The 18,883-nt window shown below is 41.1% G+C and overlaps 1 protein-coding gene across 1 annotated transcript in view; it reads right to left on the reverse strand.

The window, feature by feature from the left end:
• The window catches only part of rngtt (RNA guanylyltransferase and 5'-phosphatase), a 70,381-nt gene that overhangs the window by 1,407 nt on the left and 50,091 nt on the right, over positions 1 to 18,883 (reverse strand). Inside the window, exons 13-14 of the mRNA XM_080833691.1 lie at positions 15,657 to 15,757; positions 1,578 to 1,644 (exon numbers count right to left, since the gene is read on the reverse strand). Coding sequence (XP_080689817.1) covers positions 1,578 to 1,644; positions 15,657 to 15,757 — 168 coding nt within the window. The remainder of the gene's footprint in view (positions 1 to 1,577; positions 1,645 to 15,656; positions 15,758 to 18,883) is intronic.

Raw genomic sequence — 18,883 nt, forward strand, 5'->3', positions numbered from 1 at the left:
CTAAAGAGGTGCAGGGCAGATCAGGTGAAGCCCAGAGACCACCAGGGTACTATAGCTGGACCATAGACCAACACTACCTGAGCTGGGCACAGACTAGCAGGGAAACAAACTCAACATTCGGGCCAAACCAAGCCCTTGGGCTAAAAGGAAGCTGAGGACTGTCTCAGAGAATATTAATGTGTTTGACCTTTAACCTTAACGGTCGTCTGACGCCACATCACAGCCTTCTAACTGACACCAATGTCTCTCGATCTGATTACCTTTTTACAATATATTTTGGGGCTTTTTGCCTTAATTCAGATAGGACAGTGAAGGTTTGGACAGGAAATGAGATGGAGAGATCCTGGGGAGTGGGATCCGGAAATACCGTGATTCAGATTGGCGTTCAAGGCCGTATATGGTTGGGGCTGCTGCATGTGCCACAGTACCCCCCCTCCAAATTTCCTTTTTTAACATTTTTTTTTTTAACATAGCATATACACGGAGGTGCTGACAGAACAGCCTGTCTCAGACTTCAAATGGGTGCCAGGAAGTGGTTTGCTTCGGCCCCATCTGTACTGTGTTTGTGTATGTATGGATGTGTTTGTGTGTGTCTGTTTATGTGTGTGGGAAAAGATAGAGAGGTTGGCTGTCATGCTGATTTCACACTTGGCGCTTAATCCATCCAAATCCACTTCATTCTGCCCCTGTTGGCTTCGGTCCACACACAGTCTGGACCGGGTCCCACACTGCCTCCCCAACCTTTCTTCTCAATCATTGCATCATCCTCAAAACAACAGTTGGGCGCAAATGCCATCTCAAGCCCCCTGTGCAGTAGGCCCTTAGTCTGACCTCCACAAACCAAGAGATCTATTCTTAAAATGTACTCGTTATTGACACCTGTCTATTGGACATGTCCAGAGTGTACTCATCACAGCGCTCACGATCAGGTCTGTTGGTTAAAGGCTCAATGGTCAAGGATTTCAAAGATGTGTCATTTTTAATAATACATAAGTAAAGAAAAACAATGGGTAAAGAAAAACTGCAACTTCATCGCTTTTTTTTTTTTTACAGAAACTTGGTTGTTTTATGTAAATTATTGTTACTACGACTAATTACGGCTTTACTCAATTTATTTTAGTCTATTTTATTAATTGTATATGCTCTCAATGTACAATCTTGCTACCTATTCATTTTGAAAAACACCCTGGGTTCTTTAAATACATAAATAAATAAACGTGAATTTGATGTAAAATGTAAACAAGATAAGATAAGATTTTTATTGACTTCCAAAGCAGCCTTAAGGGATGTCCAGACAGGCCTTTGAGCCAGGGCTCAGTTCCAATGACATTATGATACTTTTTTCTCTATGCACTGTATGTGTGCCCGTGCTCGTGGTGAGTGTGATATATCAGACATACTTTTGCATTGTGGCAGGATAACCCCCATTCACACCAGGGACTATTCCAAAGCAACCAAACACTTCTAGTTGCTTTTCTTCTGTAGTATTTAAGGAACTTAACTTCAGTGGTAATACAAATATCAAGAACTCCCTCTGTGTGTGCTGGTGCTGGTGCAACCGTGCACTTTTCTCTTACCTTCATCCGTGCAAAGGGCCTGTCATAGCTGCCAACATACAGTAAGCCCATGGTCTCCGGTATTAATCTACCAATAAAAACAAGAAAATCAGCCTGTTAGTTTTTGCATAATCCTGAGAAAAACAAACCGAACGTAACGTTCTAGGTGGAGGTAATAAAGGACCTACTTTCGGTTCTGCTATGACTTGATTCCTGCTCAACATAATGTACACATCATGCTGCTCAACATAATGAACACAATTATACTGCTCAACATAATGAACACAATCATACTGCTCAACATAATGAACACAATTATACTGCTCAACATAATGAACACAAACATACTGCTCAACATAATGTACACAATCATACTCCTCAACATAATGGATGACACTTCCCACCCCTGCATAGACTACTTGTCAGACAGTGTTTTCAGCTCCTTGGGCTCGGCACGCTGTCATAAGGACCTCTACAGGAGGTCATTCCTGCCCTTCCGCAGTCACAATATACAGTATAATGACTCCCCTCTGTGTGTGCTGGGAGAGGAGACATTCTCTGAGTGGCCATGCACATTCATTTCCATTTATTTTACCAAGGAGCATAGTCGGTTTATAAATAAATGTACATATATAAATAAATAGTGCGTTTTCCCAACTACCTCATTGTGTGTTCTGTTCATCCATCCATCCAACTATCTTATAATAATAATAATAATAATAATAATACATTTTATTTATAAGGCGCCTTTCAAGATACTCAAGGTCACCCTACAGCAGTCAACAATAGAGTTGATTCAATGTTTAAATGCACAAAGCAGAGCAGCAGCAGAACAACAACTTCAGCAGACAGGAACATTAAAAGTTATACGCCTGCCGAAACAGGTGGGTTTTGATGCTAGATTTAAAAAGAGAAATTCAATTTGAGTCAATGTTCCTGATGTCAGGGGGGAGGGAGTTCCAGAGGTGAGGGGCAGAGCGGCTTAAGGCTCTAGATCCCATGGTGGACAGATGGGCTTGGGGGACGGTCAGGCTGATGGAGGAGGCAGACCTGAGAGACCGGGTAGGGACATTAAAATGGAGGTCAGAGAGGTATGGAGGAGTAAGGTTATGGATGGCCTTAAATGTATGGAGGAGAATTTTATAGTCAATGCGGTGTTTAATAGCAAGCCAGTGGAGTTGATGTAGGACGGGGGTGATGTGACTGATCTACCTATCTATCTTTCTTCCTCTCCCCTACCTTTATGTTGTCTGCATGTCACACTGTGCCATGCCACTAGTCATATCTGTTCATTGTGGCTTGTAGTTAAACTAGTGAGCACCAGCCTAATGAGGTTTCCCAGTGAGAGGCGCCATTTCAGCGTCAAAATCAGCAGCTCCATTGCTCTCACAGCCAGTGGCTGGGGCTGGATGGGTGGGTGAGGGGGCTTTTGTTTTGCAGCTGGCCATTAATTATACCCATATACTCCCAGAGAGAGAGAGAGAGAGAGAGAGAGAGAGAGAGAGAGAGAGAGAGAGAGAGGAGATAGAGAGAGAGAGAGAGAGAGAGAGAGAGAGAGAGAGAGAGAGAGCTCTAACTCTCATTGTTTTAAAGACCATCCACAGGCCTCCAGCCAAGCTTTAGAAGGGGAGGAGGAAATGAGTGGTTTGGAAAGTTCACATAACCCTCCCATTAACCACACAGGGTGACTCAAGAGTGGTGACAAAGCCCCTGGTTTAGGGCTTCAACCATGATCCCTTCCTTCCAAATGACCATGAACAGAAGGCGCAGCGTGAAGACGTATGCAGAAAAAATTCAAATGAATAAAATCATGATATGCCGTATTTCAGTGGCTGTGACTCAGATTGTGGATGTCCTTTGGTGTGATGTGGAATGTGCGTACAAACCAACTCCAATTTCAAAACATACAAAATACATAACTGTTGTGTATCTTGCTACCCTAACTTAAATCCTCACGCAGCATTTCAGCCAACCAGAACTAAACATTACTCATCCAAACTAAACATAAACTAAATTCCCATACACCTCACCGGTCAGCCTCTCCTCTCTTCCATATCATATTATGCCAATATTGATTCCGAAAAGTGGCCATATTACCTACGGTTAATTGTTTACTAGTGCTGTCAAACGATTAAAATATTTAATCGCGATTAATCACATTTTTGTGATGGTTAACTCAAAATGAATCGCGATTAATCGCAAATTTGTATCTATTCTAAATGTCCCTTCAATTATTTTTTTCCATCATTTTTATTTGAATGCTCTTATCAACATGGAAAAGTGGATTGGCTCGCTTTATGCAATGTTTTATTTTATTGAAAAACAACATTGCCAAACAGGGCGGTACAAAATAAAATTATAAAGTGCACATTTCAGATAAACAAGGACTCAGCCTATAGGGCAGTTAAACCATGGCTAAATATTTTCTTTTTTTCAAGTTTGCTGTGAACATAGAAGTCAGGCCTCTTATTTCAAAAACAATGAACCGTAACAGTTAGGTTACCAATAAAAGGTAAGCCTACTACTTCTGTGCTTTAAGCCAGCTGCCTGCTGACATTTTCAGACAACAGTGAAGCTCGCTTCTTTTGCACAACACAACTTTTAAAGGTAAGCTTTCTATTCAGAAGCTTTTTATCATCCATTTCGCCGTATCGCTCTCACCATTCACTCAAACGTAACGTTAGCCTACTACACAGTTTGGGAGGGCAAAATTGGCGGCGTTAACGCAAACCCATTTTAACGCCGTCAATTTTTTATTTATATTAATTTATTTTTTATTTTAGATGAACGTTAATAACGCGTTAAACTGACAGCACCATTGTTTACCCAAATGTATCTCTTTATCTGTGTATCAAATTGAAAGCGTGACCTTTGGACTCGCAAATTCTTATGGCTGTAGAAACACTACCTCATCACCATGTCCATTAAGTACATGTATGTGTATTGGCTGTAGAAACACTACAGGTGTTTTTAGACTTCTCCGTGCAACACGTTTTTGGGCACATAGGAACGCCTTCAGGTAAGTGAAACGCCTTCTCAGGTAGCTGAAACGCCCTCTCAGTGCTCTCCAGAGCCCTCGGACAGCTCTCCATGTCCCCGCAAAAATCTCTGTCGGTCCGTTCATGGCGACGGATACTCCTGGCCGTGATTGGCCCACTACGACATCATTTCCATACGATATCATTTCCGGAAACTCACATTTCTGGACCTCGTGTTTCTTGTTTCATTCCCTATATATCCATATACAGCCGCGGAAAAAATTAAGAGACCACTTCAAAATTATCAGTTTCTCTGGTTTTACGATTTATTGGTATGTGTTAAAGTAAAATGTACATTTTTGTTTTATTCTATAACCTACTGGCAACATTCCTACCAAATTTCAAATAAAAATATTGTCATTTAGATCATTTATTTGCAGAAAAATGACAATTGGTCAAAATAGCAAAAAAGATGCAGTGTCTTCAGATCTCGAATAATGCAAAGAAAACAAGCTCATATTCATTTTTAAACTACACAATACTAATGCTTTAACTTAGGAAGAGTTCAGAAATCAATATTGGGTGGAATAACCTTGATTTAAAATCACAACTTTCATGTGTCTTGGCATGCTCTCCACCAGTCTTTCACATTGCCGTTGGGTGACTTTATGCTACTCCTGGCGCAAGAATTCAAGCAGCTCGGCTTCTTTTCATGGCTTGTGACCATCCATCTTCCTCTTGATCACATTTCAGAGTTTTTTTTATGGGATTCAGGTCTCGAAATTGGGCTGGCCATGACAGGGCCCTGAGCTGGTGATACTCCATCCACACCTTTACTGGCCTGACTGTGTGGCATGGAGCATTGCCCTGCTGGAAAAATCACTTCTCAGAGTTGGGGAACATTGTCAGAGCAAAAGGAAGCAAGTTTTTCTTCCGGGACAATGTTGTACTTTGCCTGGCTGAGGTTTGTAAAAGACCATAAGGATTGAACCAAAGCGGACTGGAGGTCATCTTCTAAGTTCATCTTCTCTGAGTCCAATTTTCAGCTTTGCCCAACACATGGTCGTCTGATGGTTAGACGGAGACCTGGAGAGGCCTACAAGCCACAGAGTCTTGCACCTACTGTGAAATTGGACTCATCAGAGAAGACGAACTAGGAGACCCTCCAGTCCGCTTTGGTTCAATCCTTATGGTCTTTTGCAAACCTCAGCCAGGCAAAGTACAACATTGTCCCGGAAGAAAAACTTGCTTCCTTTTGCTCTGACAATGTTCCCCAACTCTGAGAAGTGTTTTTTCCAGCAGGGCAATGCTCCATGCCACACAGCCAGGCCAGCAAAGGTGTGGATGGAGTATCACCAGATCAGGACCCTGTCATGGCCAGCCCAATTTTGAGACCTGAATCCCATAAAAAAAACTCTGAAATGTGATCAAGAGGAAGATGGATGGTCACAAGCCATGAAAAGAAGCCGAGCTGCTTGAATTCTTGCGCCAGGAGTAGCATAAAGTCACCCAACGGCAATGTGAAAGACTGGTGGAGAGCATGCCAAGACACATGAAAGTTGTGATTTTAAATCAAGGTTATTCCACCAAATATTGATTTCTGAACTCTTCCTAAGTTAAAGCATTAGTATTGTGTAGTTTAAAAATGAATATGAGCTTGTTTTCTTTGCATTATTCGAGATCTGAAGACACTGCATCTTTTTTGCTATTTTGACCAATTGTCATTTTTCTGCAAATAAATTATCTAAATGACAATATTTTTATTTGAAATTTGGTAGGAATGTTGCCAGTAGGTTATAGAATAAAACAAAAATGTACATTTTACTTTAACACATACCAATAAATAGTAAAACCAGAGAAACTGATAATTTTGAAGTGGTCTCTTAATTTTTTCCACGGCTGTATATACAAACAACAGCCACTGTCAAAGGCGCAGATCCTTTCCTAGAAAACTATTCCCGGCCTATATATAACAATACCGCCATATTTAAAACCCACATGAGCCGGCCCAAGTCTGACAGATTAGTGCCAGAGCCAAGCACGAGCCGACAGTAATTAAAATATTTGTCCAAGCGACCTGAGCCCCACGGAGTCAATAATCAGTACGTTTACATGATGGCATAAAACAGATTTTGGCGAGCGCCCAGCTTTTCTATCCATGGGGGGTTAACTGCTGTATCTCACAGATCTTGGCCGTGTCAGTTCAAATTAAATGTGGAATGTTTACAAGAGGGCATCTGCTACCGATGATTATACAGTAAATAAGTTGTGAAATGAAACAAAAACACATCACAGTTAAAGTTGTATTAGTATTGATTGGTTCACATCGATATGAACACTAACAAGTGGTGGAAAAGTAATATGAAAACATTTGTTCAGTGAATAAGCACGTTCTGTCCAAAACAGTCGCAGTCAACGTTTCGTTTCAGTATTTCAAAGTGAATGAGATCTGGGAGCACAAGAACAGTGAGCGTCTAGCAGCGATTATAGACAATTAGACATATATAATGCATGTAGGCCTATATATGTCTATGGACGGGATCTCAAGCATGCGAAAAGACATCATCTCCAGTTGTTACAAAGTTACAAGCGCGCGTTGTCCGATATACAACCAAATCACAGCAAATCTAGATTTGGGGAGTTTCATGAAATGGATCTTCGATTGAAACCTGACAACGCCCGAAATCTGGACACATATAACCGCAGTGTCTCAACTGTTCATACTACTGACACATTTACTTACGTATTTTATGAATAGCCTGCCTTTATTAAACTCCGGCAATAACAGATGGCCTATTACATGCCCTTGCTCACACAAACAAGCCCCGTTAAAAGTACAAACGCGCACAAGAGGGAGATATGCATATTAAAATTAAATTATTCACATTGCAAGAACGGAATGAAATAGCCTACACATTACACATGATAGGCATCTGCTATGCCCAAATAAAACTCACATTGTATGCTACACCAGAAGAGGCACAACAAAAGGGTCTTCCCAATGAAAATAAGAACGTATTCATTTAATTGAATCGTTTTTTAATAGTTTCTATAGTGTAAGATAGGCATATCATTTAGTTGTAGATTGCTACTATTTCTCCCACAAAAAAATACCTACCATGATAGAGATAAGTTTGCCCTTTCAGGGGCCGTATTCACAAAGCCTTTTATCTTACCACTAGGAGTGCTCCTAACTCGCGCTAAAACCTTTTACGTAGGAGTAATTTCTTAAAAGTGATTCACAACGGCTCTGAGACCTACTCATACTAAGGATAATACCAACTCCTAAGCTTAAGATAAAAACTCCGTTGCTATGGATGACGTCGATTCTCATGCACGAGTTTAGAAGGGGTGAGGACGGTGATTGGTTGTTGACAGGCTCCCTCATTAAAAACTCATTCGTGACGTCCCTCTAACAATCCCACTATATCAACTGAAAATAAGAGAATAACCTAGGCTTCAAATTAAGTCATATTAAATAGTTATGGACAGTGCAGTTAGCAGAATGCACACGCATGATGACAAGTTTGTGCATCCAACGGGAATGACACTTTGCACGATAAGATAAATTGAAAGCGATCAATATATAATATGGCAATTGCATGTAATCAAGGCAGTAATAATTAAAGCACCCAGCAAACTGTTAGGCTATTATATTTCCAGCCCTTGACCACTTCAAATATCAGCACATACGGCCCTTCAAGCCCTCCAATCTTAATTTATCAAAGCGAAACGAACATGAACCGTAGCCTAGGCGAAAGCCTACTGGTCCCAGGATCAATAGCCACTGTCACCCCAGCGGAATCCAACTGGTAAGTTCTCAAAAACCTGCGACCGCTCTCCGTTGAAATGCACGAGTCATCGGTACATCCAGGCCACGGTGGACGAATTATTGTAATGTGTGTCCCGTCACTGGACATTCCTGCGATCGCCATGGAATTTACTTTGATCTTGTGTAATTGGCGATTGTCCAAAGGCAACTGGATAAACTGTTGGATGATGTGGGGTCTACAGTGCGTTGATAGTTTGATGAATTAAACGGCTGACTGATGATTCCCAGTGTCGTCATTTTGCGTTTTCCGCAAAGCCAAATAGGCTATTTTTATGTTTCCAAACATTTTACTTCGGGACACATCGTTGTTTAAAGGCGTCATTGCATACCGCGCTAATTCTACGACAATATTAATACCTTCACGGTTAAAGCAATGTCTTTTATCAATTCCAAGTCGGCTGCAGCCATCTTACGATTGTTTGTGAATAGGTCTTAGTGATTTAGGAGTCCTCATGAGGAGTTTTAAGCTGTCCTAGACTTAGGTGCTACTTTTAGGGATAAAATATTTTGTGAATTGCTCTTAGTAAAAAAAATTAGGAGTCCTACATTTAAGACTGACACGCCCATTATTTTTAGGAGTTTCTCCTAAATTCGCCACTTATGAGCTACTTTTAGCCCTAAGATTCTTTGTGAATACGGCCCCAGGTGCATATATAACATTAGATAAAGTGAAGTTGCTGTGTGCTGCTGCATTTGAGCAGTGACAGCGGGAGGTAGACAGTTATGACAAGGCCAACTAACGACTTCCATCGTTTAAAAACGTCATGGAGTAGATTGTCTTCGGCAGGTCAACCGCTACTCCGCCTGCTGTTGTGGCAGTGAATTGTTTTCAGCACCCACAGCCGTTGGAGCACCATAACGGCAACACAAATGCTAACTAGTACGTACTATCCGGCCGCCCGCCCACCGCCCGACTATCCGACGTGGGCGTTTGAGTACTCTAATTGCACCATACCTCATAACCATGTCCATTAAGTACATAAATGTGTATTGGCTGTAGAAACACTACCTCATCACCATGTCCATTAAGTACATATATGTGTATTGGCAGCTTAACTCTACCCACTCACTTGGTCTGTCTCTTTCCCTCCTAATCTAGACTGGATGCTGGTTTAGTCTCTGTGTTATGTATGTTTGTATTGTGTACATTTACCACATGTATGCTAGCATGCTCATCCTGATACGTGTATGATTAAATCTTCCATGTTCCTGTTTGTTTCCCCTCCCCTTCTGCCACATGCAAGACAGAAACTTGTAATTTGGTTTCAGTGTGAGTGAATCTTCTGAGCCTTGAACCCAGTGTGTGGTAATGTGTTGCTGATGACAGTATCAAATTAAATGCAAATTGAAGTGGCGTCTGGAAACCAAGCACCTGGCAATCACAAACAACACCCTCTTAACAGTTTCTGACAAAACTAGATGCCCTTAAACGTCAATGATCTATATAATTTCATCTGTCTCAAGTTAATGTCTCAGAGATACATTATGTGTGAATTATATGTTGCCTTGCATTTGCCCCTAGTATCCACAGCTAAATCTTTGTTTGTGAAACTCTGAAAATCTGATTTCAAATGATCCAATGTCACAAATTGATGTCAAAGGACTATAGCTTGATTATGTTAAAACGCTATGCGATTAGATGAGATCCACAATGTAGTGCAAGCATATATGATCTGTTAAAAATACAATTATTTTAAAAAAATATGATGTTTTGTTTTGTAGTCCTCCTCTAACCTATACAAATGAGGAGGTGATTTCTGTTCTGCTAAAATCTAGGTCACTGATTTATTACTAATCATTTCCCTTTCCTACCTTCAATTCAGACTGGCTCATTTCAAATCATTTTAGAATGTCATCATGTTTTCACAATATAACCTCGAGGTGCAAAAGCACATTGTTGCTGGCGTGAATGAGAGTGGGTTTGTGCAATCAACTGTTGATGATGTTTGACAGAGGTGCCATTTAAGCCCTCACCCCGACCTGACCTGCATCTGTAATGCTTCAGCAGGAGTCCAAGTGTGTTCGCTTTTGGGACATGACTTAACGACCAGTGGCAGTCATTGTGTGGTGAAGGGGGCCAGAACACATGGAACCACACTCACTAACTTAACACCTGGGGATGAGAGGGAGCAAACCAGGTCTAAACACCTGAGGATGACCGTTTAGAGACGGACTAAACCAGGTCCAAACCAGCTAACTAAATACCTGGGGATGACTGTGGAGAGACACTCACTAACTAAACACCACAGGATTAGATGGAGCAAACCAGGTCTAAATACCTGGGGATGACCGTTTAGAGACGGACTAAACCAGGTCCAAACCAGCTAACTAAACACCTGGGGATGACTGTGGAGAGACTGAGCATACCAGGTCCAAACCAGTAGACCCAGTGCAGTGAGAGTGTCCATTCAGAAAGGCTGACCTGTGTGCCACCACCGATCTGAGGATGAGACTGAATAATCACTGAACAAGAAACACTGTCTGGACGATTCACTGATTCACAGAGTCAGGCGGCATCATAGTCCTCTCTGCATCAACAGTCTGCACCAGCCAGCAAACAAACAGCCACTAATCATGTTAATGTATGAAAATCTGCAATATTCAAACCACTGCTGCACTGTGTTTTAGTACATCATTTTGTATCTAGCTCCTGGAAAGACGGCGAGAGAGCTTTTATGACAAATGGCCCCAGATACACACAACAAAACAAAACAAAAAACATGAAGATGGACTGGGGGTGGCAGATGTGAAACGGCAGACATAAAACAAGACATCGATGACATAAAGATACAGTAGCTCTGGGCTACAGCTCATGTGTTTCATGTGCATCTTGATCTCCTGTGTGTGTGTGTGTGTGTATGTGTGTGTGTGTGTGTGTGTGTGTGTGTGTGTGTGTGTGTGTGTGTGTGTGTGTGTGTGTGTGTGTGTGAGAGAGAGAGAGCGAGTAAGGGAGGAGGAAAGGCAGGTGTAATGGTGCCAGATGGATGTGGAGCAGCTGCTCCTATGTAAGGGTTTCTGTGTGTGTGTGTGTGTGTGTGTGTGTGTGTGTGTGTGTGTGTGGGTGTGTGTGTGTGTGTGTGTGTGTGTGTGTGTGTGTGTGTGTGTGTGTGAGAGAGAGTGTGTGTGTGAGTGTGACACAGAGAAAGGGCTGCAGGGGACATGAGGCTCAAGGTGTGAGTCCTGCTTAGGAGCTGATAAATCTGCAGGAGGTAGCCAGCCCAGGGGCAGCTGTTTGCACCAATCACACGGTTTGCACTCCAAAAGCCATCAGCACCTGGCAGAGAGCTGCACACACGACTGGAGGGACAGGAGAAAGGAGAAAGGAGGAAAATCTATTCCAATAGCAAATCATGTCTCCGAGGAGACACTGAGGAGACCCTGAGGGACACGATGCCTTCCAGGGACATGAACTGATTACTGGTGTTGGAAAGTTAGCAGGACTATGTTGCTTTCATGTCAGATTCACTTATGAGAAGAATTAATGCAGGGTGAAATTCTGCATCACAAAAAGCTTACAGTTTCCATTCCGCCATTTGCAATCCATTGAGCTGTGTGACAAATGTCTATTTACATTTCAAAGGGCCACTGCAGTTAGATCCCGCCTAAAATCTTACAAGTAACCTCTCACACTTTTGTCTCCACTCTCCAGTCTTTCAAAGCTTGTTTGATAAAGTGGATAAAGCAGAAGCCAGACGGATCTAAAGATGAGGAGCAGGAGTCCATGATGTGTGGGCAGCTCAGCAGGCACTTGTTCAGCTTCTCTAGTCTGGGAAAGATGGTTTCATATCTCCCAGCATCGCTTTACTTTTAGAAAAGGGCTTCGAGGCATAGTGTAAATAAGATGGTGTGGGAGGCAGAGAGAAATACTTCAGAACAACAAACTACTATCATCTGAGCCTTCCAGTGTGAAAGCCCTGGTAGAGGGGTACAGGCTAGTAGAAGGGCTGGGCGATATACCTCATTCGAGTTTTTTGTTTTTCAACAAAATGAAAAAGGCCTGAATTTTGAGAATTGAATTTCTGCCAAATCGAGATAAGACTTCCGCTGTTGACACTTTAACGCCAGTGGCAGCACTTCTCTGGAGTATCCACATAGTTACGACAGTAACAGTATAGTAGACAAAATGTCTTTCTGTTAGATCAGTCACCACACAAATTCATAGTAACATGTTGTAGCTTATTAAAAGATTTAGCAAAACAGTCACTATCAATACCAAAACCATCTTTAATTAATTTTTACATGTGATGGAACTGTATTTATTGTAGTCAGATCAGGGCCCTATTCGTCGAAAGGGCTGAAGCTAAGTTAATCAATTGTCCTATAGCCCATGAACATTAGCGAGCTGATTGAGAACAAGATATAGCGGCCCGTCAAAGGCTGGTCCGCATCCAAATCATGTGGTTCATTTCAACCAGGCTAAACTTATCGAGGCAATTGCGCGTGCACGTCCTACTTCAAAAGGCAGGAAAAGTCGATCAACAAAACAATTATTTTCAAACGGTATAATGGTTCTAAACTCAAAGAAAAAGGCTCTTTTTTTCTCAGCTGGTGAGCAGGAGATGAACATGAACGCTCATGAAGAGTACAAGACCATAATCATGGCAAAATCCAACACCGCCACCGTTGTGAGAGCAAGACAGGAACCGGTGTGTAAGGATGTAAGATAACGTGACGGCAAGTGTGATCTGGTACAGAGTGTCTGCAAGGTTTTCGATTCCCCTCACTTCCTACCTAGGTGTAGTTTTACATGTCCTTGTAAGTCGCTTTGAATAAAAGTGTCTGTTAAATGACTAAATGTAAATGTATTAAAAACAAATACAATTCATTGAAGCAGTGAAAATAAATTGTGTGTATTTCGGTGTACTAATAACACATATAATTACGGGTGCTTAGTTCTACGCATCGTCGACACTACAAAAATGTCAATGTTTGACTGTGTTGTTTGCAATAAATGACTCGAGAAGTTCTTGTAAATTAATTATTCCTTGACGGCTGAATCGGTAGCACTCATACAAGAACTCATCATAATGGAATAACGGATCTTGGCGATCGCAAAGAACTCTCTCCTACTCTAATCTAACTATCTAATATCACTCCTTACTCAATGGGATCTATCCTTTTTCCGGGGGTGTGGCAAGTTTATCCAGCTTCACTTAAAGGTGCATTAAGGATTAATAGCTATTCGCTAAAGGTATGCTAGCAGCTAAAACTAACGAAATCTCTTGAAATGTGCTGACTTTGACATTATGACAAACTAGTTACTCAACGACTGTCCTTACACAGTCAAACATCAATCAAGTGCAACACAAGACTAAGCAAGACGACAAATAAGCTACTTACTAGATCGGCAGAAGGTGAACAAGTCAGGTCGGCGGGCTGCGGCAGGCAAAACTACAGAACGCAGTTATTTGCCTATCGACCCTGCTATGCCATTGGCACGGACGCAATTCTCCATATTAAAAGTCATTGTAGCGCCCCAATTTTTTTTAAGCTGTTATTTTAAGGTTAAACTGCTTATCCTAACCCTAATCCTGAAGCATAATTTTTGCATATTGTACCTTTAAGTCAGCCTGCACTGGAGCAGGTTAGTGCTCATTTATATGTTACTACGGTGATTTATCGACAGTTGCTTCCACGAAACCAAAAAGAGGGGCATTTTTTTTTTATCTTAGCCTGAAAATTAGCTTGCTAAATTGCTTTGCGAGCTACAACGAATAGGGCTCAGAGCCATAAATATATAATATTTATTTGCAGCTCTGACTCAGATAGAGTGGCAATGCCACCTTCTGACCTTTCTTGGTATTGCTGGTTGTAAATACTAAAACGTATTTGCAGCCTAGAGCTGGGCGATCTTGCACATATGGAACGACGTATAGTTTTAATAAAGGAAACTATTTTTGAATCATGTCTTGCCTTGAGTTCATGTAGACAGAAGAAAATGGACTGAAATCGTACATTGTCCAAACCACTGAAAAATGTGTGAAAAAATGTATCATATGGCCAAAGTCCTTATAGGCAAGTCTCGCCACTTGGCAGCCATCTTTGCAACACCTCCAGGTTGCTATTTCATGCAAACAAGATCAGGTTCCTATCTAAATGAATGGGGAGAGTATATCACGTGAACCTGCATTTCAATATGATACAAATGGTATGAACATTGTTTCCCAAACCGTTCAAATTAGTGGAACTAAACAGAACATGCATGGAAGGTGAAACGTCAGTTTCCAACATATATCTGATCTCTGATATTACCCAGCCCTACCTAGTAGGTAAGCACTGCAGAGCCGCAGTTAAGGTCATGATGGGTGCACAAGTCTTAACGGTCTACAGATGTAGTGCATGTCAAATGAGATATGGAACTGAGACTTCAGAATATCAAATCAACAAATGCACTTTATGCACTCAACAAATTAACTTTATCGGGAAAACTGATGGCAGAGCACGGCACTGTACTACGTTTATTTTCTTATGTTCCCATCAATAGCTCCGGCTCAGAATAAATTACTTGTTAAATAAATGATAAGCCAAGGAGCATCTCGACAAGACTCAATCAATTAACTGAAGGCCTTGTTTGAAAGTGTAGAGGTATTTCATAGTCCTGCAAGTTGAGAGAATATGGTTTATTACATACTGCACAGCCTGTAGAGGAGGCAATCATCAGCCAGGGGGGACCTTTCAAAGCACCTACAGTGCAGAGGCAGGATCGTGCAAAAACTGCTAGCTCTTTCAGGTCTTGACAAAGCCAGAAACCACCTCACACTACAAACTACACACATATAGATTTTAGACTACTCATTCACACACAACTTCATAGTGTACAAAGATTTCATGGGCAGGACAACACTGATACATACATAGTTATTCACAAAAGCGAGTGGACATTTATTATGGAATACTTTTGTGAACAACTCTACTTCTTTTCGTTTCTTTATCGTTTACCTTCCACAACATCTCCGTGTTCTTCATTCCATTCCGAGCTTTAATACACATGTTACTGAGCACAAGTGAGGGTCTTCTCAAGAATGAGGAGCCCCAAGGATGGCAATGACTGAAAATAGATGCCTACATTTTTTTGTTGTGTTTTAAAAAACATGCTTCAAAGTGAGCACATTCACGCTGTGTGTATGGTTTGATGTTTGACTCCTGCAGCATGTAAAGTAGGCTCGGTGTGTGTGCGTGTGTGTGTGTGCGTGTGTGTGTGTGCGTGTGTGTGTGTATGTGTGTGTGTATGTGTGTGTCATAAAGAGACGGTTGGAAGCGAGCTTCCCCTGTGATAGTGACGTGACTCACCCCTCACCACCAACTTTGGTGATTTTCAGACGAAAGTCAACTGAGTTGTGACTGGGTGGCTTCCACTTGAGGATGTTGTCACATCTACCAGGCTTGTATTTCTGAAGACAACAGAGAAGACAGAAGATATGGCAAGATATCAGGTATGAAGTTACACTTTTTAACGCATCAATACTTGTTCATAGCCATCCCTTGGAGACTGGTCTACTCTCTTAGTTTAACATCTGAATGAGGGATGAGTTCAGTTTGGCCCCTGGGTCTGGGCCATGGCATCACTGAGAGTCTACATCCAGGGTTAGAAATGAAACAGCCCAGATCTGCGAACATGTCAAACATGACAGGGACAGAGGAAGCTAAATGGGGTGGAAGTGACATTTCCAATACAGACAGACCAAAATACACTGACTTTGTGTAGATCCACAAATTCTTCTGTGTAAATAGGAAAGACAAGTCACGTTATATCCCCGGTAACTTAGCAACAGCACAAGGACTGACTGCTCTTAAAGGAGCAAAACACATTTTCTGTACTCTGAACACTAAGGCAAAAAGTACGTTTCATTCCAAGAGCATGTCTATATTGATGGAAGAGTGAACTATGGTAATGAAAGGGAAGCCTTGTGTATAGGCTAGGTTCATGTGTTTCTGCACTGTGCATCATTGTAGCTTCATGTAATATTTCAACTTGGCCCCATAGCAACCAGCACCTAGGCCCTCTTCGTGTGAATGCTGTTTATTAGATTACTGGCTCCATTTTGTTTTATCACTGTGCAGATCAATGTGCTGTTTGACCATAGCATTCAGTCTCCCCCCTGAGGCAAATACCCCTTTCTCCAGGCTCATGCCCCCTTTATCTAATGCATGCTAGCCTGCATATCCAACCTCAAACTTCAGACATATTTGTTCATCTGCATACTCATGGCAAAGCTTGTCACACTTGATAAAATAGAAAGAAAATGCAAATTAGTTTTTGAGTGTTTTCCCCCTAAATCTGAAAGGAGACCTTTTTCAGTTGTATTTTCATGACTTGAATGACAACTGGAATGACAATAGAAAACGGCTCAAAATTAAATGATTTAACACTCCAGTAACCCCCTCTAAACGTGTTTGATGAAAGTGCAATTAAGCGGCATCGTGAAAAAGAAGCACATGAATCCTGAAAAGAGGATGAAGGACATCCATTGTGTGACAAACTCGACACAGTATTGTTGGCTTCATATTATTTTATATGAACTGCCCCCAATTTGAGTAGGACTGAAATTAAATATCAGACATGGCAAGGTTGTGGTCTTTTAGGGTGGGCTCATTTGACTGAAACTGTTTTTGCTTTTGTCAGTGTGACCATACCCATTCCACAGGACCGGGGCCGTGAGAGCAAAAGCTCTCCCCTCTGCCTGAGCAAGCTCTAGGATATGGCCTTCACATCTCTTTTCAACCGCTGCCATTACCGGCAGACAAAAATCAGCCAGGAAGCATTTTATACATACAAAACAAAGAAAGCCCAAGGTCTCTGTGTTCAGTACATCTTTTCATTGGCAGGAGGTGGGAGTCTCTTGTTTAGCTATGAAAAGAAATCTTCTATAAGGTAGGAGGGCTGTCGGGTTTGAAGAACAGCTACATGAACAAGAGGGCACAAATTATGTAATTTGTACTCGTGAAGCATGATGTGACAGGACAGAGCACACGTTTAGAATGGAATGATTTCTTACGGTTAAGGTTTAACTCAGGTTAAAGCTGTGGCCTTAATACATAGATGAAGCTACCCAGGATGAATGTAAATATGCTATAGAACTCCTCCCATTACAACTGAAACTGATGTCACCATCAGCCACGTCACCATACAACAATGCTTATAATTAAGCATAATTCAATGTAATTGTCAAATTTTGTATCTAAGGAAAATTCTATGTGTTCTCATGTACAGCAAATGCCAGCTGTTTTTGTGTTGTGCTGCCATTTAAAATAGCTAGGGCACAGACTACTGGAGTGCATGATTAGAACTCTCTAGAAGATCTTTACCCATTACTAATTGTCAAGCATGAAAGAATTTGTATTTGTGCTTACTTGGATTTCCTATAGTGACGTGTTCTTTAGAATGACGATGACATTTTGATATTTGATATTTGATATTGCACACCTATGAAGTAATCCAATTTTTTACCGTACACCTGCACATCAATTTACCAAGTTTGTTCTGAAGTTCGAATGAACTTGTGACAGAGCTACAAACTAGTGGGCTGACCAGCGAGCTGTTCCTGTTAACTACTAAAAACATTCTCTGGTAAAAGTGTGTCACACTGCACTGGAGCATGGTGAATCAGAGCCTCAATCAGATTTTATGACAACAAATACAACAAAAATAGACAACAACAGTGTTGAGTATTTTTGAAAGGAACTGGGGTGGGTGAAGTTCTGTAAATAAGGCACACAGATCCCCATCTGGAGGCTCTGATGATTCTCCACTCAGCCATCTGTAGCGCTGACATTCATTAGTTATTTGACTAATGCAGACATGTACATCAATCTATCTCCACATGCCATGTGGCACACATCTCATTCAGAGTGAGCTCATTCCACGGGCATGAATAGAGACGCTCTTCTGTAGTTTCAGCCCCTAAACTCCTCTGGCACAGCCTGTCCTGTGATGTCAGAGCTCCTTCCTCCTTATGGACTATTTTTGGATTCCTTTAATTACATTGTGTTAACCTATTTCTGATTGATATAAACCTTTGTGCTTATCCATTATATTTTCATTTATATTTTATTGTACATAAACCAGATGCATTTTTCTGTCTGTTTGTTCATTAACTAATTCTTCTTTTGATGTATTTATTGTTATTTCCTGTACTTATCCTGTAAAGCACCTTGGACTCAGCTAGAAAGGTGCTATATAAATAAAAAATGTATATAAATAAATTAATATAATTAATACTATTATTATTGTTATTATTATTAAGTTCTATATATAGGTTAGAGACAGTGGTTGTATGGTTGAGTAGAGGTCAAGACAATGAGTCACAATCATTATTTCTATATACTGGGACTCCGCATCCTGGTTCACCACGGTCTCACCAATAACATGGGAAATAGCACATACATTCCTCTACAGACATTATTTTAAGAATTCTGTATTCTGTATATGCATCGATACAATCATCACATACAATTCATAGACACAGACATTATCTATGTCATAAAAAAAGTAAGAAACATCCCAAATGATAATTTGT

The sequence above is a fragment of the Sprattus sprattus genome (genome assembly GCF_963457725.1).
Source record: "Sprattus sprattus genome assembly, chromosome: 2".
Taxonomy (NCBI): Eukaryota; Metazoa; Chordata; class Actinopteri; order Clupeiformes; family Clupeidae; genus Sprattus; species Sprattus sprattus.